The sequence below is a fragment of the Enhydra lutris genome, unplaced genomic scaffold (assembly GCF_002288905.1).
Source record: "Enhydra lutris kenyoni isolate GAN:26980312 unplaced genomic scaffold, ASM228890v2 scaffoldscaffold66, whole genome shotgun sequence".
Classification (NCBI taxonomy): Eukaryota; Metazoa; Chordata; class Mammalia; order Carnivora; family Mustelidae; genus Enhydra; species Enhydra lutris.
The window spans coordinates 13403955-13427800 of record NW_019154150.1 but is presented as its reverse complement, the minus strand read 5'-3'; the positions used below and the strand labels follow the sequence as shown (position 1 = coordinate 13427800).

The window sequence follows — 23846 nt, the reverse complement described above, 5'->3', positions numbered from 1 at the left end:
TTTATTTATTTATTTATTTATTTGAGAGAGAAAGAGAGAGAGAGAGAAACAGAGAGCATTCGAGCACAAACAAGCAGGAGGGCAGAGGGAGAGGAAGAGAATCTTAAGCTGACTCTGCTAAGCACAGAGCCCGACACAGATCTCAATCTCAAGACCCTGATATCATGATGTGAGCTGAAATCAGGAGTCAGACGCTTAACTGATTGAGGCACCCAGGCACCCGTGTATTTCCTTTAATCTTAAAAACACATATATGAAGCAGAAATTATTACTCCCATTTTCACCTGATAAAACTAAGATTCAGAAAAATTAATTACTTTGCCCAAGACCACACAGACAGGAACTGGTTGAGCTGGGATTTCAGCCCAGATCCATCAAACAGCAAACCTGGGCTCTTCCCACACACCAAGCTGCCTCCCATACCAGGCTTACGAGCTTCCCCTTTCATGGCTCACCCCTGATCCTCATCATTGAAACATCATTGAAATCCCCATCTTTGAAACTCCTAACCCCCAACAGCACCCATCAATCCGTCTTTACCACGCTCCCTCCAAGCCACAGGGACTCCCTCTCTGAGTGTAGACCGGTGTGTGTGTGGGGGGGTGTTTCAGCTCTTTCAAAGCCTCACACACCACCCTGGGAGCCAGAGACTCTGAATCGCCCAAAAGTAATCCCTAATGGTGTCACTGGCTACCTTCTCTGCTTCTACAGTCGGGACAGTACAAACCACAGAAACTAGACTCTCACATTGGAGGTTTCATGATTTCTGTGCCTTCTCACCTTGATGCCCCTGCCCCCAGAGTCCACATCCTAGGAGATATTCAGTATCCTATGCAGTCAGCCTTGTTCTTCCAGTCACCAAAAATGAAAACACCTACCAAGAGGGGTTCAGCTAAGCCCCTAACTCTGTGTGCCCCTGTCTCTCGGGGTAGCAGCCTTGTGCTGAGGGCAGCACCGGGGCCAGGAAGAAGGGAAGGCTACTGTAACCGCTCTTGGAGGAAGCCCAGAAGAAATGTATCCCAAGGATAAATGCTGGTATTCACAATGCCCATGGCCGCTCTACACTAAGGTCCTTGTGAGAGTGCCCTCTTATTTTATTTTTTTAGAGAGATAGAGAGCAAGAGTGTAAGTGGGTATTGGGGCTGGGGAGGGGAAAACAGAAGAAGAGAGAGAATCCTAAGCAGGCGCCACACTCACTGTGGCACCCAACAAGGGGCTTGATCTCATAACCCTGAGATCATGACCTCCAAGATCACGACCTGAGCCGAAACCAGACGCTTAACCAACTGAGCCACCCAGGCACCCCAAGGGTGTCCTTTTAAAACAACAATTAGGGAACCCAGTTCAAAAGAAGACAGTGAAAGAAAAAGAACAAATGTGGACACTCCTCAAGGCAAGAGCTGGCCTTTAAAATGGGCAATGACAAGGTCCGAAGGGCCCCGAAAATAACCTGAGCCAAAAAAAATCCCAAGAGTAGACAGAACCGCAAAGCAGTAAGGCCTCCAAGAACACCAACCACAGGATCACAGGCGAACCAAAGTTCACCTCCACTCAGAGCAAGTCATACCTCGCTTCCTCTCATCTTCAGGACTGCTCTCACAATCTCCTACTCCTCATCCCAGTCTGCCACCCCAATCTCTTCCTCCCCCACAGTCCCTCCCACCTGCCACCAAATATCACCAGGGTTCCGGAGTCTGGAAAAAGGAAAACTTACTGCTTTAAGGTAGCTGGGTTGTGGATATACCTTTTTTTCTCCCATGATGGTCCCTATGTACCTCACCTTATTTTTCTCCACCGCCTTTCTCATCATCCAACAAATTAGATTGTTCATTAACAATCTGCCTCCAACAGAACATAAGTCGATAAGGCAAGGACCCTGTTTTGTTCATAACCAGTTCACTAACACACAGTCCAGTGCCTGACAGATACTAGATGCTTAATATAAATTTGCTAAATGAATGTCAAAAATCATTTGACCATAAATTTTTTTAAACTTATGAAGAAGGTCAGAAAACAGCAGCAAATACCTCCCTGAGTAAAATGCCAGAGCATATCCACTCAAACTGATGGCTGGTGCTTTACCAAGAGAAGAGATTCCCCTTTCTGCAAAAGACTAAAAAAGGAGCATAAATGCAGGAAATGAGCCTAAACATCTTTGCTTGCAGATGAAGTAACTACCTGCCTAAAAATACTTAAGCGCCAAGGGAATAAATGGAAAATAGTTAGAACCGACAAAAATAACTCATTAAGTTGGCTATATATAGGGTAAGGAAACCAGAATCACTAGCTTTCCTAATACTGTAACAATTAGAAGATAAAATGGAGGGGGCGGTGGCTGGCTCAGTCGGTAGAGTATGTGACTCTCAGGGTTGTAAGTTCTGAGCCCCTGATGAGTGTAGAAATTACATAAAAATAAAATCTTTAAAAAAAAAAAAGATAAAATGGGAGAAAATAGATGCTATTCATATACAAATAGCTAAGGCTAGACCTAACAAAAATGTGCAAGACCAAGATGAAGACAACGGAAGTAAAGGAGAAACAGTGTTTCTAAGTGGGAAGAATCAAATTTGTAAACAATTATAGCCAATTGTGCCTAAGAATTCAATAAAACCCACGCTCCCATCTAAAAAGTCAATGACATCTATGCAGAGAAAAGATATCATTTGAAGTCATCTAAGGGGCATCTCGCTGGCTCAGTCCATAGAGCATGGAACTTTTGATCTCAGGATTATGAGTTCAAGCCCCACACTGGATGTGGAGGTTACTTCTAAAAATAATAATAATAGGGACCCCTATTGTGGCTCAGTCGGTTAAGCATCTCTTTTCAGCTCAGGTCATGATCCCAGGGTCCTGGGATTGAGTCCCACATCGAGCTCCTTGCTCATCAGAGAGCCTGCTTCTCCCTCTCTGCCTGCCATTCCCCCTGCTTGTGCTCTCTCTCTCTCTCTGACAAATAGGTAAAATCTTAAAAATAAATAAATAATAATAATAGTAGTAAGAGTAATAATAATAACAATGTCACCTGAAAAGTAAGTACAGAGGACTACCTAAAATGTTTTGAAGAAAAGAAGTTTTGAAAGAAAAGATGAGCAGGAATTAAACCCTACATTGAAAGGCCAATACTTCAGGGGTACGTGGGTGGCTCAGTGAGTTAAGCATCCACCTTCAGCTCAGGTCATGATCCCAGGGTCCTAGGATCGAGCCCGGCATCAGGTTCCCTGCTCAGTGGTGAGTCTGCTTCTCCCTCTCCCTCTGTGATCTCTCTCGCTCCCACTCTCTCTCAAATGAAGAAATAAAAATCTTTAAAAATAATAATAATAAAATAAAGTTAATGGGGAAAACTGGAGATACTTTAGGATTTTGGTCTTAAATTCTGAGGCCTTCATTTAAATCTTTCACTGTATTGTGATTTCCTTTTAGGTGTATTGCACTAAGTGAAACTTGTCAAATATATCTTCCTTTTAAAAACTGAAAGAGGGTGGCTGGGTGGCTCAGTCGATTAAACATATGCCTTCGGCTTGGCTTGGGTCATGATCCCAGGGTGCTGGGAATGAAGCCCACATCCAGCCCCCTGCTCAGCAAGGAGCCTGCTTCTCCCTCTCCCTCTGCTCCCACTGCTTGTACTCTCTTTCTGTCAACTAAATAAATAAAATCTTTAAAATAAATAAATAAATAAAACTGAAAGGGAAAAAAATAGGATATAAGAAAATGAGAAGGGGAGCTTGGGTGGCTTAGTCAGTTAAGCATCTGCTTTCAGCTCAGGTCATGATCCCAGGGTTCTGGGATCAAGTCCCACATTGGGCTCCCTGCTCAGCCAAGAGTCTGCTTCTCCCTCAGCCTGCCATTTCCCTTGCTTGTGCATAAGCACGTGCTCTCTCTCACTCTCTGACAAACAAATAAAATCTTTTTTAATCTTTTTTTTTTAAATGAGAAAACAAGCCACCACAGGGAAAAAATAGTTGAAAAGGCCTATTTGATAAAGGACTTAACCAAAATATACAAAGAACTCTTTAATCTCAAAAGTAACAACCCTATTAAAACATGTGCAAAAGACCAGAAGCGACACCTCATGAAGCAGATGTACAGATGGCACACAGGTATATGAAAATACATCATACATCAACAGGAAAACATACATTAAAACACTGAGGTACCACTAGAATGGCCAAAACTAGAACGCTGAAAACACCAAATACCAGTGAGGATGTGGAGCAACAGGAAATCTCATTTATTGCAGACAGGAATGAAAAATGGCACAGCCACTCTGGAAGGCAGTTTGGTAGTTTCTTACAAAACTAAACATACTCCTACCATATGATCCAACAATCATGCTCCTTGGTATCTTCCCAAACAAGCTGAAAACTTATATACATATAAAAACCTGCACACAGATGTTTCTAACAGCTTTATTCATAATTGTCAAAACATAGAAGCAACCAAGATATCCTTCAATAGAGGGGAATGAATAAACTGTGGTACCTCCAGACTATGGAATGCTATTCAGCACTAAAAAGAATTCACTCTCAAGCCATGAGAAGTCATAGAGGAAACTTAAACACATATAATCAAGTGAAAGAAACCAATCTGAAAAATCCACATACTGTATGATTCTAACTACGTAACAAAACTATGAAGATAGGGTTGTACAGGTACAACACAGAGGATTTTTATGACCATGAAAATACCCTGTATGATACTGTAATGATGGATACATGTCCTTATACATTTGTAACCCACAGAATGCTCAACACCACGAGTGAACCCTACTGTAAACCACAAACTTTGGCTGACTGTAATCTGTCACTGTAGGTTCATCAACTGTAACAAAAGTAGCACTCTGATGAGAGATGTTGATTATAGGGAAGGCTAAAAATAGCCAAAGCAATCTTGAGAAGGAAAAACAAAGCTGGAGGTATCACAAATCCAGATTTCAAGGTAGACTACTAAATTGTATTATCAAAACAGTATGGTACTGGCACAAAATAGACACACAGATCAGTGGAATAAATAGAGTCCAGAAATAAATCCACACTTATATGGCCGATTAATCTGTGGCAAAGGAGGCAAGAATATACACTGGGGAAAAGACAGTCGCTTCAACAAATGGTGCTGGACAGCTACATGCAAAAGACTGAAACTGGACCACTTTCTTACACCACACACAAAAACAAACTCAAAGTGGATTAAATACCTAAAAGTGAGACCTCAGGGGCACCTGGGAGGCTCAATCGTTAAGCTTCAGCCTTCAGCTCAGGTCACGATCCCAAGATCCTGGGATCGAGCCCGGCATCAGGCTCCCTGCTCAGCAGGAAGCTTGCTTCTCTCCTTCTCCCACTCCCCCTGCTTGTGTTCCCTCTCTCACTGTCTCTCCCTGTTAAATAAATAAATAAAATATCTAAATAAATAAATAAATAATAAAAGTGAGACCTGAAACCATAAAAATCCTTGGAGAGAACACAGACAGTAATTTCTCTGACATTAGCCACCGCAACATTTTTCTAGATGTGTCATCTAAGGCAAGGGAAACAAAAGCAAAAATAAACTACTGGGACTACACCAAAGTAAAAAGCTTTTGCACAGCAAAGGAAACCACCAACAAAACAAAAAGTCAATCTATTGAATGGGACAAGATATTTACGAATAATATATCCAATAAGGACTTAATATCCAAAATATATAAAGAACTAACACAACTCAACACCAAAAAACAAACAAAAAATCTGATTAAAAAATGGGCAGAGCATTTGAATAGCCATTTCTCCAAAGACCTACAGTGATCAACATCACTCACCATCAGGGAAATGCAAAACCACAATGAGGTATGACCTCACACCTATCAGAAGGGCTAAAATCAAAAAGACAGTAACAAGTGTGGGTGACGGTGTGGAGAAAAGGGAACACATGCACACCATGTAAGGGAATGTAAACTGGTGCAGCCACTGTGTAAAACGTCATAGAAGTTCCTCAAAATATTAAAGACAAGAGTACCATGTGATCCAATAATTCCACTACTGGGTATTTACCCAAAGAAAACAGAAACACTAATTCAAAAAGATACATGTGTCCTTATGTTTAATGCAGCTTTATTTAAATAGCCACAATATGGATTCATATTGTGTCCATATGAATAGACATCATATGTGTCCATCAATAGACAAACGGATAAGGAAGATGTGAGATACACACACATAAACACACACAGACACTGAAATATTTTGCAGCCATAACAAAGGATGAGATTATGTCATTTGTTTTTTGTTTTTTTAAGATTTTATTTGAGAGAGAGTGAGCGAGAGTGAACTTGAGCACAAGCAGAGGGAGGGGCAGACAGAACAGGAGAAGCAGGCTCCCCACTGAGCAAGGATTGATGCAGGGCTTAATCCTAGGACCCTGGGATCATTGCCTGAGCCAAAGGCAGACACTTAACTGACTGAACCACACAGGTGCCCAGAGATTGTCATTTGTAACAACATGGATGGACCTACAGGGTACTGATACTAATGAATTAAGTCAGACTGAAAAAGACAAACGCCATATAATTTCATTCATATGTGGAATCTTAAAAAAAAATGAATAAACAAAAAGCAGAATCAGATCTGTAAATAAGAGAACTGATAGTTACAGGGAGTGGGTGACGATGAGCAACATGGGTGAAGGGGAGAGGGAGACACAGGCTTCCAGTTATGAAATGAGCAAATAATAAATCATGGGAATAAAAGGTACAGTATAAGGAAGATAGTGAATGACACTGTAATAGCATTACAGGGTGAAAGATGATAAACATGCTTGTGGTGACAGCAGCATGATGTATAAACTTATCAAATCACTGTTACACTTCAACTAATGTAACATTGTGTGTCAACAACACCCAAATTTAAAAATTTTTAGGGGTGCTTAGCTGGCTCAGTCCAAAGAGCATGTGACTCTTGATCTCAGGTTCATGAGTTTGAGCCCCATGTTGGGGTTAGTTTACTTAATAAATAAACAAAAATTTAAAAAATAAAAAGATAATGGGGAAGGCTATGCATGTATGGAGGCAGGGTGTATATGGAAACTTTCTGTGCTTTCTATCCCATTTTGTTATGAACCCAAAATTTCCCTGAGAATAAAGCCTATTTTTTTTTTTAAGAAAAAAAAAAGGACAATATTTATCTCCTATCTGGACTACAATATGCTTCTAACTGACTCAAACCCTTCTACAAGTAACGCACCACCAGGGCTGGAAAAATCATTTTTTAAAAAGAAATCTTTTTTTTTTTTTTATCTCTACACTCAACATGGGGCCATGGGACTTGAGCTCATGACGCTGAGATCAACAGTCACATGCTCTACCAACTAAGTCAGACAAAGTCTGCTGGAAAATCTTTTTAATACCCAACAAGGTGTCTGGGTGTCTCAGTTGGTTAAGTGGCTGCCCAGTGTCCTGGGATCAAGCCCTGCATCTGGCTCCTTGCTCAGCAGGAGCCTGCTTCTCCCTCTCCCTCTGCTTGCCACTCCTCCCGCTTATTCTGTCTCTCTCTCTGTCAGATAAATAAATAAAAATCTTTAAAAAAAAAAAATACATATATCCCATCATGTCACCTACCATGCTTAATAATCCTTCAGCGCCTTCCCAATGAACTCGGAATAGAAATCAAAGTCTTGACAGTGTTCTACAAGACATGTGCCTACTTCTCCCACCACACAGTGAACTACTTTGCCTGACCTCGCCCTATTTCCAGAGCACACCCAGCTTTCTTCCCAACTATAAGGCCTCTGCATTTGACATTCTTCTCTCCAGAAAGCTCTTTTTTAGCTCTCTCTTCAGCGATTCCCAAAACTGTTTCTAGCTCATTCTTGGGATCTCAACCCCATGTTACTACCTCTATGAGGGCTTTCCTGACCACTACCATGAGAGGGAGCTTCAAGGCTTCTCAGATTCGCAAAAGTACAGGCATAAGAATCATCTGAACAGTAGCACCTGGATGGCTCAGTCAGTTAGGGATCTGCCTTCCAGCTCAAGTCATGGTTCTGGGCTCCTGGGATCGCGGCCCATGGCAGGCTCCCATGGCAGGCACCGGGGTCGGGGGGTGGGGGTTGCTTCTCCCTCTGCCCTTCCCCCTGCTCGCTCTCTCTCTCTCTCTCTCTCAAATAAATAAATATTAAAAAAAAAAAATCACCTGAAGAGCTTGTTACAACAAATTCCTGGACTACCCAGTCTGATTCTGGGTCTAGGGTGGAACCCAAGAATTTACAATTCTAATGACCTGCCAGGTGATGTGGATGCTGCCCACATGGGGACCACACTTCTGAGCACTGTACTTTAGCAACATGTTATTAACTTACTAGTTGGTTTATAAACTATCTACTTTGCTAAAGGTGCCTTTCATGAGAAAAAGAGACTTGTCTACATTATCCAGTACTGTGTACCCATCACTTACAAAGTGCATAGGGAAAGAACAATGCTGGTCTCCCTGCGATACATCTGCAATTTGTGGAACAATGTCTTCAATACAGAATTTCTCTGATCTTGGGGTGCCTGGGTGGCTCAGTGGGTTAAGCCTCTGCCTTTAGCTCAGGTCACGATCCCAGGGTCCTGGGATCGAGCCCCGCATCAGGCTCTCTGCTCAGCAGGGAGCCTGCTTCCCCCTCTCTCTGCCTGTCTCTCTGCCTACTTGTGATCTCTCTCTGTCAAATAAATAAATAAAATCTTAAAAAAAAAAAAAGAATTTCTCTGATCTCAGTAGGCAAATTTTATATGAAGAACCTGATTTGGATTTCCACATTCAGGGAGAATTTCTTAGCTTGGGTGCCTCTTTTCCCACTTAACCCTACACATCCACACTCATCACTCTCATACACACAACTTATCTCCTCCACCATTATTTAGAGCCCTGGCTGTGGGGATAAACTTAAGGGGGAAATCGGAGCATGGCCAAGTCAGGTCTTCTTGGTCTTTTCCTGATTACCTGATAGCTAACTTAATTTTTAAAAAGACTGAAAGGAAGCTCAGCTCACCTGAGGCCAAGATGTTTGGAGCATGGCTGATGTCCCCTGGCTTCGTGCACTGTCTTCTTGATTTGGAAAAGCAAAAACCTTAGGAGCTAAGAGAAGAAGAGCCATGAGTGCAATGCACCCTGACCTACAACACCCACAGCCGCCTATAGCCTTCCCAGTCTCCTCATTTCCAGCACTGGGAAGAGACTCTCTCAGACCCGCCCTGCGGCTGATGGCCCTAACAACCTCATGAACTGCTCTGCCTGGTCCTCAGGACAATCCTCATCACCTGCTCAGTCCAAGAGCGTTCCTGTGCCCATTCGCACGCAGTGGACTGAGAGATCCAAGACAAATCCTATCCCTACAATGTTGGGTCTGAACACACCTAAAAACGCGCTTACAGGAACCATGACGTTGACCCAAAAACGTTGTCAATGGAAAAGAGGCACAGAGATGGCAAAATGCGCATTAACAGTAAAATACTCATGATGCTGACCGGAGACCCGACCGGGATCTCCACCCAGGGACTCAGAAACCCCAAACAGAAACGTCAGTAGTGAGCGCGGGAAGCTGCTGAGCCAAGTTCCTGAACACAGAAAAGAGGATCACGCCTCGGCGGAGGGCAGGGGGCAGGAACCAGGGCTGCAGAAGGCCGCACGGCCACCTCGGGTGGCTTCCTCGAAGCCCAAGCGCCGGAGCCCCGAGTCAGGGGAGGGGGTGAGCCCACACTGGGCCCGAGTTCAGGGGAGGGGGGCGCTGACGAGCAGCCAGGGAAAACGAGGAAGCCGACGCCGGGCGGACCTTGCACGTAGAACTCGCTGGAACCCACGCTCTCCCTCTCCGAACACCAAAAAGCTGGTAGAGGAAAGCCGACGCGGAAGCGAGTGCCCAAAGCCCCTCTAGGCCGCGCGGAGGTAGCCCATCTCTGTGGTCCCCGCGGCCCGGCCCACGTGACTGGGCCGGCTGCGCGGAAGAGGCGGGGTTGCGGGCGGACCGCTGCAGGCGTGGTCATTGGCTGGTGCCTCCCCCGGCTGCGGCGGTTGCATCCTGGTGGCGTCCGGGACGTGTAGGTTTAGGTACCCCCTCTACACCCATGTGGGGCCCGGGTTAACTCGATGCCCGTCAGCGGTTTACTGGGAGCGTCACTCGGGCTGTGCTAGTGTGGGGAGAATGCCTCCCGGTGCTTCACCTCTTGGAGGCGCAAGCCAAGGACACTCCTTGGGTCCCAAGCTGGGCCGCCCTTAGGAAAACGAAGTTTTCTATCCACCCGTGTGAAGCCCTCTCCCTCTCTAGGACGGGCACGTGTGGTGGTACCTTTTCGGTCAGACTCATTTAGCTACCAAAAGAATGGTGACTAAAGTTGCCAGGCATCCTGTATATATAGGACATGTCCTATGTTAGACGATCTTGTTCTGTATTGACTTCAGTGTCTTCTGTTTAGATTTTCCCGATAAATTTACCAACAAATCAGTAGTTTAGAGCTATTTTTCCACCCAGTAACTGGCACTTAAATACAATGTCAACACTGGCTGGGGGAAAAAAAATCATACCTTCCATAAATAAAAATCTGGATAATCCCTTAAATCTCTCCTGCAGGTTTGGCTGTGTGAAGTTAAAACAATTAACATTAAAACTACGTTTTTCAGGGCACCTGGGTGGTTCAGTTGGTTAGGCAACTTCCTTCGGCTGGAGTCATGCCGGGATGGAGTCCCACATCGGGGGACTTCTCCCTCTGACCTTCTCCTCTCTCATGCTCTCTCTCTCTCAAATAAATAAAATATTTTTTAAAAAGTGTTTTTCATAGTCAAGTAATTGCCATTAATTTGCATAACTTCGGGTCAGTACACGTGTTCTGCAAATCAGCCAATAAAGTCACAGCCTCACTTTAGGTGGTCCCAATTCTGGAAGTTAGCAAATCAACGGCAGTCCAAGCTTCTGAAGAGGAGCCAATCAGTGGCAAACACCCCTGAAAATCGGTCCCCTCAATACAGCCTTTGAAAATCAACCCACCAGGGTTAGTCAGCGTCGTTGCCAGCAGGAACGGACTTTATTTTTGTTGAGTACATGTTCAGATACACGCCTCCTACTCACAAGCACTTCGTTGCCATGGAGGGCAATCGGCCTCCCACTGCTCAAAGAACGATCCTTGGTATCTGGATGTATGGCTCTACCACAGGAGTTTCTATTCTTTTTGTTACCAAACCCATTTGGCTGCCTGTTACCTGAAAGATCACTCAAGAGAGGAGTTTTATTTGAAAAGGAATCTGAGCTTTATTCAGGAGGGAGGCAACCAAGGGAGAAGTTGGACTCTTGTCCAAAAGCCCCCTCTGAGAGTTCTGCCTGGCCCAGTGGGGTTTAAAGCCGCTAATCAGCAAAGAGCCTGCAGTGGCCCATAACATTTCTTCATCACATGCAGATTTGAGGCCAGCTAGAAACATTTTCGGTGCTGGGATTTTGCATGGGGGTCCAGTTCTTGTTTTGTGATGTGACCCAGTACTCTCTTCTTTCTGGAAAGCAGAGCAAGGTCTACAGATACACAAAGGGAGGTTAGTGAAATCATTTGTGTAACCTAAAAAAGAATATTTTGCTAAAAAAAAAAAAAAAATTGCCGGAGTGATCTGAAAGCCGAAATGGCTTCAAACAGACTTGCTGGCCTCTGGGGCCTTGGAAGTTTCTGGTTCTTCACTTCTCAAGGTCAACAGTCTGCAAATTTCGAAGAAAGTAAAATAGTTCTGTTACAGACTGAGGCCTTAGGTCAGGGAGTAAGAGTGTTAATGCTTCAGACCAGCCGGAGTGCTGTTACCCTTCCACAGGAATTAGACTGTTACTAACTATAGCTTAAAGTCCTGTCATGGAAAGTACAGTAGGTACCTCCTGCTGCATAATCATCCCAAAACTTTGTGGCTGAGAACAATATATTTATTCAACATGTTTCTTAAAGTTTCTGTAGACCAGGAATTCAGGAATGGTTTGGCTGGAAGATCCCAGCTTGGGATCTCTCATGAAGTTCCATGCGGGTGTCACCTGGGGCTGCTTACATATACGCTTAAATTACTGGTTACTGCTGTGAAACTTCAGTCCCTTCCCACATGGATTTCTGCACACAGTTGTGTCCTTACAATTTTGCTACAGGTTTCTACCTAAGGTAAGCAATCCAAAAGGCCAAGGCCAGGGGCACCTGGCTGCCTCAATTGGTGGAGCATGTGACTCTTGATCTCAGGTCATGAGTTCAAGCCCCACACTGGGTGTACAGTTTATTTAAAAATTAGATAAAACCTTTTTTTAAAATAATGTCAAGGCCAACTGCAGTGTGATGACCTAGCTTTGGAAGTCATGCACAATCATCACCTCAATGTACTACCAAGACAGGCCTCTCATAATACATTAGATGAGATAGGGCATGAATGCAAGGATTAGAATCACCACGGACCATATGGAGGCTGCCCAATGCTGAGATTTTGTCTACCACAGAAACCATATATTTTATATATTTATATATTTTATAAAATTTGCAGTATTTTCATTGTAAAGCTTCTGTACAGTTGCTTTAAGTAAATGAATTAGATTTCCAGGAACAACAGCATGATGAGGACTTCTATTTTCAAACTGCCTCTTCTCTAAGCTGATCAAAATGAACAACTACCATTAATCTAGAAAGATGGGCACACATATATGGGTGCACATATACACATATACATCACAAACCCTTAAGTATTAGCCAGGGGTGCATGGGTGGCTCATTCAGTTAAGCATCTCTCTTTGGCTCAGGTCATGATCCCAGGGTCCTGGGATGGAGCCTCGCATTGGGATCCCTGCTCAGCGGAGTCTGCTTCTCCCTCTCCCTCTGCTGCTTCCCCTGCTTATGATCGCTTGCTCGCTCTCTCTCAAAGAAATAAAATCTTAGGGGAAAAAAGCATTAGCCAGTTATCACAATCAGATCTAACTTGAAGGGGGACAATATTGGGCATGGTATTCCTCTATCTGGTATTATAGTGCAGGGAGAATAAATGAGAAAGTTTTGGTAGACCCAAATAAAAATCCCCAAGTTGTGAAAATGAGAATTGGAATCATGGGCAGTCAGAGGAGAAAACTGGGAGCATGCAAAAGTCCCATTCTTTCCCAGAACAGCCTCACCAGAGGGACAGAGTACAGGCAGTGCTGATATACAGGCATCTAGAAAGCACGGTGAACCAGGAGGTGGGAAACTTGAGCTGCTTTTACAGCTATCAGAGAGCTTACTCATATATCAGCAAAATTAAAAATCTGGAGCTGGATGTCCCTCACCTGGCCAATATCACAAGGACTGGCTCCCTAAAAACACACTACCCCCAAGCCACTAGCCAGTGCAATAAGGCAAGAAAAAAGATCCAGAATTGGAAAGAAGTAAAATGGTTATGAACATGATCAATGTTAAAAAAATCCTACAGAATCTTAAAAACGTTATTAGAATAAGTGAGTTGTGCAATATTGCAGGATACAAGGTCAAAATACAAAAATCAATTGCATTTCTATATACCATCAATGAACATTTAGAAATTTACTATTGTAATAGCATCAAAAAATGACATATCTAGATAAATTTGACAAAAGGTGTGAAAGACCTATACATTAAAAGTTACAAAACACTGCTCAAATAAAGATCCAAATGAGATATTTGCCATGTTTTTGAGTTAAGACTATACATTTGAGATGTGAACTCTCCCCAAAATTGATCTAAAGAGTCATACAATCTCAACCGAAATCCCCGGATATGCTTTATAAAAATTTGCAAACTGGTTCTAAAACTCCTATGAAGTGCAAAGGACCTAGAATGGCCAAAACAACTTTGGTAAAACACAATAGGAAAACTAACACTGTGTGACTTCAACACTTAGAAAAACTACAGAAATTAAGGCAACGGCATCAAGACAGACAAACAGACGAATGGAACAAATAGAATCCAAAAGTAGGCCCACACCTGCATGGACAACTGATTTGCAACGATGGTGCAAAGGCAATTCAGTGGAGGAGTCATTTTCAAAACTAGGATATGCACCTAAAAAGGCATGGAGAAGAGGAGAAAGGAAGGAACTTAGAGGCATACTTCATACCCTACACAAAATTTAAGACAAAAATAGATGACATAACATAAAATCTAAAATTATAAAACTTTTAGGAAGAAAAATAGGGGAAACAATCTTGGGTAAGGCAAGAATTTCTTAAATATGACATGAAAGGCATAATCCATAAGTGAACAAACTGTTATATTGGACCTCATTAATAATGAGGGACACCTGGGGAGCTCAGTTGGTTAAGCATCTAGCTTTCGCGTGGGTCATGATCTCAGGGTCCTGGAATTGAGCCCCGCACCAGGTTCCCCATTCAGCAAGAAGTCTGTTTATCCCTCTCCCTCTGTCCCTCCCACCAAACCCTGCTCATACTCAATCTCTCTCTCAAATAAATAAATAAAATCTTAAAAAAAAAAAATTAAGAGAATGAAAAGCCCAGCCCAATGGGAGAAAATGTTCACAAATAACATATCTGAAAAAGGACGTGTATCCACAATATATAAAGAACTCCCCATCCCAAAAAGACCTCCCAAATATCAATAAAAAGAAAACCCAATAAAAACATAGGCAAAAGATATGGACATTTAACCTAAGACATATGGAAGGCAAATAAGCACATGAAAGTATGTTCAACATCATTAGTCATTATGGAAATGCAAAGTAAAATCACAAGAAGACAGCATTACACTTATTGTAAGAGCTAATTTTTTTTAAAGATTTTATTTATTTATTTGACAGAGAGATCACAAGTAGACGGAGAGGCAGGCAGAGAGAGAGAGAGACGGAAGCAGGCTCCCTGCTGAGCAGAGAGCCTGATGCAGGACTCGATCCCAGGACCCTGAGATCATGACCTGAGCCGAAGGCAGAGGCTTAACCCACTGAGCCATCCAGGCGCCCCTGTAAGAGCTAAAATTTAAAACAGTATTAAGCACAGCCAAAGATGAAGACATGAGAGTATAACTCTCATACGTGCTGGTATGGATATAAAATGGCACAACTTCTTTATAGAAGTTTTAAAGAGTCTTAAAAATGTAAATATATACTGAGGCACGCACCTGGATGGCTCAGTAAGTTAAGCATCTGACTTCGGCTCAGGTTATGATCTCAGGGTTCTGAGATCGAACCCCATGTTGGGGTGTCCAGGCTCCCTGATCTGCAGGGAGTCTGCTTCTCCCTCCCCAACCTCCCTCCCTGCTCCTATGCGGGCACATGCTCTCTCTCCCTCTCTGAATAAAAGCTTTTTCAAAAATGTAAATATGCACCTACCTTATGACACAGGCATTCCATTCCTTATTTACCCAAGAGAAACAAAAATATACACCATTACAAAGACTTAAACACAAATATCCATAGCAGCTTTATTCGTAACAACCAAAAACTGGAAACAACCCAAATGGCCATCAGGAAATGAATGAACAAATTTTGTTATTTCCACAGTGGAATATTGTTCAGCCACCCCCCCAAAAAAAAGAACCACTGATATATAATGAACATGTTACATAAATCTCAAAATAATTTATGCTGAAAGACACCAGACCCAAAAAAAAAAAAAAAAAAAAGAATACACAAAATAGGGTATTTTTATAAAATTCTAGAAAAGCAAAACTCATCCAAAGTGACAGCAGATCAGCACTTGCTGTGAAAAGCTAGGAGAGGGATTACCAAGGGGCATAAGTAATTTTGGGGGGTTATGGCTCTGCTTATTATCTTGACTGTGGTGACTGTTTCACTGGTATATACATAAGTCATCACTTAGCAATGGTATTATAATAAATAACACTATTGTTTACCAGGTTCTAGTCATTGTTCTAAGCACTCCTGCATGTATTAATCCTCAACACAAACATATGAGGTAGACCATCATCCAGATTTTACAGATAAGGAAATTAGTAGTGTCTGCAACTTAACCAAGGTGACACACCTGGGCTCACACCTGGCTCTGTATTACTATCCACTACTCTGCTTCCTGCAGTGGGCAAAGTCAAGCAGCTTGCAAAAGAGGGATGCTAAAACAGAACACATTTATATCTCCCCTTGTTTCCACTGGTAACAGAAAATAATGGACGCTTCTTCTGTGATAAGAGAGAACTAAGTGAAGTCGCAAGGAAATGCTTCCTGCTGTGAGGTCACTTGGAAGAGCAATGAGATGGACGAATTTTTGATAAATAGGGCCTTGCATTTGACTCAAAGGGTAGATATACCCCAACTTTTGCAAAGGCACAGACTACAACCAAGCACTGAGAAGTGACTACAGAGTAAGTGATCTGGGTGGGCACTGCACCTGAGGTAGCTCTCTGAAAACCTGTAGCCCACTAGGAATAGCCTCCAAAATACAGATGGCTCCACAGGGATAAGGGCCCTCTGTTTCTGAGTTTAGGAGACTCCTAATATAGACTATGATAGGGTGTCCACGTTATCTTTTTCTTTTCTGGTTTATCCTTTGTTTAGTATTGCACACCTAAGAATGAATGCATGGGAGACAAAGGTTCAAAATCTAAAAGTTTATACTCAATTCACATTTGAGAGTACTGAATACTGGGTGGAACTTATTTTCCCTTAGAATTTTGCAGGAATATGCCACTGTCCTCTAACTTTCAAGACTGCTGTTATGAAATCCAGTGCATTCTTATTCCTGAACTTTTGTTTTCTCTAGAACCTTTTAAAGATCTCCTCTTAAAGCCTGGAGTTTTGGTAATTCACAGTGGTGTTCTCTGATGTAGGTCCTCCCACCCATCCCTCATCTGTCCTGAGGGGCACTCAGGGACACCACAAACTCCAAAGTCACAGCCAGTTACATTTCTCTGTACATTTGAGTTTGGGGCTTTGTTTCTTCTTTTCTAACTGTAAAGAGCATGCTGGTGAAGAACCTGAAAGGGGAGAAACAAAGAGGCACAGCACGCCCAGCTGCAGACCACCTTACTCTTGCACAGGTATCTTCTGTGTGTGTAGTTTCCGATGCAGAGTAAATCGTCCACACCAGCTGAAGGTTTTCCCACACACCTCACACTCGTACGGTTTCTCACCGGTGTGAACTCGCTCGTGCTGGACCAGGGTGATTTTCTGACTAAAGGCCTTCCCACACTCCTTACATTCAAAAGGTTTCTCCCCTGTGTGAATGCGCTGATGCTGAGTCAAGGCTGTGGGGGAGCTTAGCCGTTTCCCGCACTCTTTACATTCGTAGTGTTTCTCCCCAGTGTGCACTCGCTGATGGACGATAAAGCTTGAGCTACAACTGAAAGTCTTCCAACATTCATTACATTCATAGAGTTTCTCCCCAGTGTGGAACCTCTGGTGCTGGAGGAAAACAGAACTGCTAATGAAGGCCTTGCCGCACTCCTTACATTCATAGGGCTTCTCTCCAGTGTGGATTCTCTGATGCTGAATCAAGGCCGTGTCTGAACTTAAACCTTTTCCACATTCTTTACATTTAAATGGTTTCTTTCCAGTGTGAATTACCTGATGCCGAATAAGTAATGAGTTGTATCTGAAGGCTTTTCCACATTCTTTGCATTTGAAAGACCTTTCACCAGGGTGACATCCCTGAAAATCTGCCATTCGACTAAAGTATCTGCCACATTTTCTACATTCATATGATATCTGACCACTAGGAACTGTCTGATCCATGAGTTGTGTGCTAACATTAATATTTTCCCCAGATTTCTCACAGTGCTCCCCACTCCCGACAGTGCAGTCGTCACGATGACTGGTTGGCCCAGCTGTGAAATCTCTCCTCTTTGACATGGTCTTCTTAGCTATCCAGTGACCATGCTGTTGCTCTAGGCTGCTCCCAAAGTCCAGGCACTGGGGAACGTTCCCTGGCAGCCCTCCTAATGTCAGTCTGTGGGACTCCATTTCTTTAGAAATGTGTTCCTTTGGAGTTGATTCTTCCTTCTCAGCTCTGGCCTCACCTCCTGACATCACGGGGCGGCGGGGGGAAACAACAACACAAGTGTTAGCCTCTGACAGTGCTGAAAGGGAAAAAGGATCAAGTGGTTCTCATCTGCCCTATGTGACTATTTTCCTACAGGTACACAAAATGGCTACCAAAGACCACCATACAGCAGAGCCCCACAAGTGAAATGAAGATACTATGGGTGGTACGCAAGCAAGGCCAGGAGGCATTGCCATAAAGAGTGTAAAGACTGGAAAACAGCGAAGACTGTTACCTACTAGGATGGGAAGACCAACCCCTTTCTCCTGAGTGAATGGGTGGGATAAGAATATATGGAAAAGTGATGAATAGAGACCCCAGGGTCAGAGGAAGACCACCAGATTGAAGAAGGGGCAGGTCAAGCAGCTCAAACTACAAAGGGTCCCACAACTGATTCCTTAAAAGCTGCTTATTTTTTACAATATTATCCATGTCATAATCTTTGAAAAGAGAATGGTCTCTGTCATCAGGCTGACGCCAGTAAAATGGCAGCCTCCTACGCTGTGGCTAAAGGAACTATGGTGGGCTAACCCACCGTAGCTGGAAGGAAAGGGGAAGACACTGAGGCTTGCTTCTAAAATAAAAGAACAAGGGTCCCTGGGCAGCTCAGTCGTTAAGCGTCTGCCTTTGGCTCCTGGTATTGAGCCCCACATTGGGCTCCCTGCTCAGCGAAGAGACTTTTTCTCCCTCTCTCCCTCGCCCTCTGTCTGCCGCTTCCCCTCTCTGTTTGTGTGCTCTCCCTCTCTCTGTCAAATAAATAAATAAAGTCTTTAAAAAACTAAAACAAAATAGCATGCACTGCACGTGTGAGGAACCCTTCCAAGAACAGACGTAAGCCTTAGGGAGGATCTGGTAATGACTCTGGTGCTTTTCCTACAGTACTGCACAAGCTGTGTATAGTTTACTATGACAGTAAGAATGTGAAATAGAGAAAACCAAAGGCAGTTTTCCCTCTCCTATTAAGGCCTTTTGCAGGCTAATATAATCTTCAGCACTGGGCCAGAGCAACCTTGTGTGTTTACAAGCGAACTGTTTAAGCGAACTGTTTACAAGCGAACTGTTTATCTTTTTACACAGATAGCCTGAAGTCCTGGGATCGTATCCAGAAAGGCAGAACTTTAACACAAGGCTGGGAGTGGGAGGGAGTTGTGCATTACTTATGGACATTCTCTGTGAAGAGTCTGAAGAGCACATGAAATTTTACAGGCAGAGCAGGGGTGAAAAAGAATAACAAAGGCAGGAAAAAATACACCGTGTTGTTATTTTTTATTCGCATATCAATCAAAATGAGGAAGCCATTCACCTTTCCGTTATAGCAAGTTTTGTTTCAAAAGCTCAGCTGTTAAAATCAAAGTTTTTTTTAAGAGTCTGTAGGGGAAAAATGACAGGCTTCAGGTGGGTGTTGAGGCAAAGGAATCACGGGGTGTGCTGTGCTGGTGTCTGCGTATGTGGGAAAATTTCCACTATGAAAAAGAATTGTTTTATTTTTAAATAATTTTTTCAATTGTAAAATTTTATTTTATTTTTTATTTTTATTTAAGTCAGTGTTTGAGAACTCATAATTCAGTTTCCCAGAGAGAGGAATCCGGCTGGTTCAGTCAGTACAGTATGCAACTCTTGATCTCAGGATTGTGAGTTCAAGCCCCATACAAGGGGTAGAGTTTACTTAAAAAAAAAATGTTCCCATAGAAATAATGTACTGGGGGCGCCTGGGTGGCTCACTGGGTTACAGCCTCTGCCTTCATCTCAGGTCATGATCCCAGGGTCCTGGGATGGAGCCCCACATCAGGCTTTCTGCTCAGCCGGGAGCCTGCTTCCTCCTCTCTCTCTCTGCCTGCTTCTCTGCCTACCTGTGATCTCTGTCGATCAAATAAATAAATAAAATCTTAAAAAAAAAAAAGAAAGAAAGAAAGAATGTACTCTGTGAATATGTGGATGGCCAGATAGGCCCCAGAAGCCTATTTTCCTTCTTGGTTGACAACCTCATCTCTGCAACACAAACGGGTGGAAAAATAAACTTTCCACAAGACAGGGTTCAAAAGAGCTCTCATGCCTCAAGAGCTGCTCGCTCAGTCACATGGTGTCCCTTAGCAGGTGGTGAGGTGGAAAGGCAAAGGTGAACATGCAGAGAAATCTTGCAGCCATGCCTTCCCTGGAAGAGACTGGCCCTTCCTCATTTGAGGGAGGCTACCACCATGAACACAGAATCACATATAATGATTCCAGAAGAAAGAAAACAGTCTCACACACATTCAAATGTGATATGGGAAAGCAGGCTAAGCAAAAAAGGCAGCTGGTAGGTTCTCATGCTCACCTGGACAGATGCCTCTGAGAGCTTCCCTGCCCGCAGGCTCCCAGGGTTCCAGGCCCCATGGCAGCTCCCCTCGCTCTAGCTGGGAGACCAGAACAGGTCTGGTGAATAGAAAAGCTGCCCAGGAGAAAGAAACAGGAACAAAAAGTAAAGGGAATCAGGAAGCAAGGTCCTCTCTTGACTGTCTTTACTTTTCTTCACTGAGTCAGGGAGGGAAATGAAGAGAAGTTAGCTTGCGCTATCTTAGAAGAAAGAAAATTCCCACAAATGGGGGCAGAGTCCTGGAATAACCCCCCATTCACAGGAGGGAGTCCCAGATCATCTTCAGAGAACTTGGAAGACAGAAACAAAGGGCTCTGCTGAGCTCCCAAGAGCTCTTCCTTTCCCTCCATGCATGGGGCAGAGTCCCTCCCAAGGCCAGGGGGACAGCAGGTTTCAAAACCAGGGAACCCGAAACTCTCCCCAACCAGTAGCCTCTGAGAAGCTCAGCCTTTGGAGCAACTGCCCATGAGGGTTATCAGAGAGGCCACGATGTCTAAAAGGAAGAAAGAAGCCAGGATGCACGAAAGGCAGAGAAAGACAACAGCAGGGAGAAGAGAGTCCTTACCCAGGGAAGCCACATTTGCATAATTCTCCAGCATCACCTCTCGGTACAGGGCCCTCTGTGAAGGGTCTAGGATAACCCATTCATTCTGGGTGAAGTACACAGCCACGTCCTCAAAGGTCACTGGCTCCTGAAACAACAGGTTCCTGCTCAAACTCTGTGTGAAGGCAGAGGAGCCTACGTATCGGGGCAGAGATCTACTGGATGTGGTGGTATTGCCAAGGACAGTTCTCCAGTGCCCTCTACTCCCCGTGGGGGCCAGCCCTGAGCTGGCATCACCCTCATCAACAGGAGAGTCCAAGACCCACTGTACCTCTGTGTGGTCATCCCCACAAACAGCCCCTCCTTTCCCTGCTGACCTCTGTGTTGACTCTGCCAGGCCCTGCTCTATGTGCCTGTCCCTCTGGCTTCTTTCCATGGGTTTTGTGTGCACATGCACAGAGAACATCTGTATAAACACAGCCCACAGCACTTTTGTACTGATCTCCACTACCTCCCTAATCCCACTAAAGTGATAGTAATATAATGGCCCACAAGGAGAAGAGTCTGAGCAGACCAAGGATGTTAAAAGAATTTTAGAAGACAGAAAGGATGAATGTACTAAATTAGAAGAGCAGAGAAAGATGAATGTTAACTGCTGGCAGAGGGGGAAGCAAACAAAAAGGAGGCTGATCATCATAGAAAACCAAGAATGAGCTCAGGATTTTTTTTAAGCGTGCTCTGCTTTTTGTTTTTTTTTTGTTTGTTTGTTTTGTTTTGTTTTAAGATTTTATTTATTTATTTGACAGAGAGAGAGATCACAAGTAGGTAGAGAGACAGGCAGAGAGAGAGGGGAAGCAGGCTCCCTGCTGAGCAGAGAGCCAGAGGGGCTCAATCCCAGGACCCTGAGGTCATGACCTAAGCCGAAGGCAGAGGCTTAACCCACTGAGCCACCCGGGCGCCCTGTGCTCTGCTTTTTAACACTTGGTAATTCTATCTGTTTAAAAGCACCAGGAAGGAGAGAGGACTGACAAGTACTCAGAGTAGTAAATGAAAAATACCTACACAAGGCATATCACTGAGAAGTCTCAGAAAAATGAAAACATAAAAAAAAAAAAAAATCCTGGGTGCCTGGATGGCTCAGTTGGTTAAGCAACTGCCTTCGCTCAGGTCATGATCCCGGAGTCCCGGAATCGAGTCCAGCATGGGGCTCCCACCTCCACGGGGAGTCTGCTTCTCCCTCTGACCTTCTCCTCCCTCATGCTTCTCTCTCTCTCAAATGGATAAATAAAATCTTTAAAAAAAAAAATCCTAAAGGACTTCAGAGCAGGAAACACACATACATACACAAAGACTGGGGATTCAATATGGCAACAGACAATATGGCGAAAGTAAAGGGGAAATGTTTTTAAAAGTGCTGAGTGAAGGAGCCCCTGGGTGGCCCAGTCAGTTAAGCCTCAGACTCTTGATTTCTGCTCAGACTGTGATCTCAGTGTAATGAGATGGGCCCTGCATCAGATTCCACATTCGGTGTGGAGTCTGCCTGGGATTCTTTCTCTCCCTCTCCCCTTGCTCTCAATCTCTCTCAAATAAATGAATTTAAAAAAATAAAAAATAAAAATGCTGAGTGAAAACCTCCGGTTTTCATTCAAATGGAGTCAAAGTGATTAGGTTTATCTTGCCTAAACCAAAACAAGACAAATTTACACAAAACAAGTCATCAGATACTAGGTGACAGCAATGGAGGATAACAATCCCAGAGGGACAGGAAGTTAACAAGGTGAGCCCTGTGAGCCGCCATGCTTACTATTATGAGTTTCCAGGCTGCAACACAGGGAGGAGGAAATGAGGCAAAGCCGAGCAGATTCCCTGGTAGCTTCCAAGGAGACCAAGACAGCAGAGTTTAGAGGACAGAATACTATAGAGAAGAGAGCTGCACAGATTAAAAAAAAAAACAAAAACAAAAACAATTATCTGCAGAGGGTTCACTCGAGTGGGCAAAGAATGACCAGGGCTCAGGTGTGTGGAAACTACTCAAAGCCAGAGAAAGGATCATTTGAAAGGACTGAAGGACACAATGCCTGGCATTCACATAGGGCTAGAAACAGCGCCTACTTCCACTATCCACACTGGAAAATATCATAATTCATAGGCCACTAGATAGAGCTCTCGGGAAACTCTTGCCTTAGTAGTGGAGAGTAATTATTCCTAGGCTGACCAGAATTCTACTTTCCAGATTCTACTAGCAAATAATAAATATCAGGACCAGGAAGAACCAAATTGTTTCCAAGTAACTGAACCTGATTCCAGAAAAGACTCAAGAATATTTTGGGAAGGGGCGCCTGGCTGGCTCAGTGTATGTGACTCTTTTTTTTTTTTTTTTTTTTAAGATTTTATTTATTTGACAGATAGAGATCACAAGTAGGCAGAGAGAGAGAGGAGGAAGCAGGCTCCCTGCTGAGCAGAGAGCCCGATCCGGGGCTCGATCCCAGGACCCTGGGATCATGACCCGAGCTAAAGGCAGAGGCTTTAACCCACTGAGCCACCCAGGCGCCCCATGTGTATGCGACTCTTGATCTCAAGGTTTTAACTTCAAGCCCCATGTTGGATATAGGTTGGATATAGGAATTACTTAAAAATAAAATCTTAAAAAAAGATTTTTTTAAAGAAGACTATTTTGGGGACTAAAAAAACCTAGAATCAAACAAGATAAAAGTTACAATATCTGGCATTCAATCATAGGTTACTAGGCATTCAAAGAGGCAGGAAATAGGTGACCTAACAAGACCAGGCAATCAAAATCAACCCAGAACTGATAGATGTTAGCATTAGAGAGATGGACATTAAAGCAGTTATTATAAATGTATTCCAAATATTCAAAGTGAAATAGAGACAAGGTGTATATACATAGATACATATATATATATCTTTACATACATATTTCTTTATATCGTATTTATATATATAATATATATATATATTATATATATAAATACG

General features: G+C 43.4%; 1 protein-coding gene across 1 annotated transcript in view; it reads right to left on the bottom strand.

The window, feature by feature from the left end:
* Positions 1–23846, bottom strand: part of LOC111159070 (zinc finger protein 620-like) — a 35125-nt gene that overhangs the window by 5185 nt on the left and 6094 nt on the right. Inside the window, exons 3-5 of the mRNA XM_022521453.1 lie at positions 20874–21000; positions 20270–20383; positions 16953–17935 (exon numbers count right to left, since the gene is read on the bottom strand). Of these exons, the coding sequence (XP_022377161.1) occupies positions 16953–17935; positions 20270–20383; positions 20874–21000 (1224 nt within the window). The remainder of the gene's footprint in view (positions 1–16952; positions 17936–20269; positions 20384–20873; positions 21001–23846) is intronic.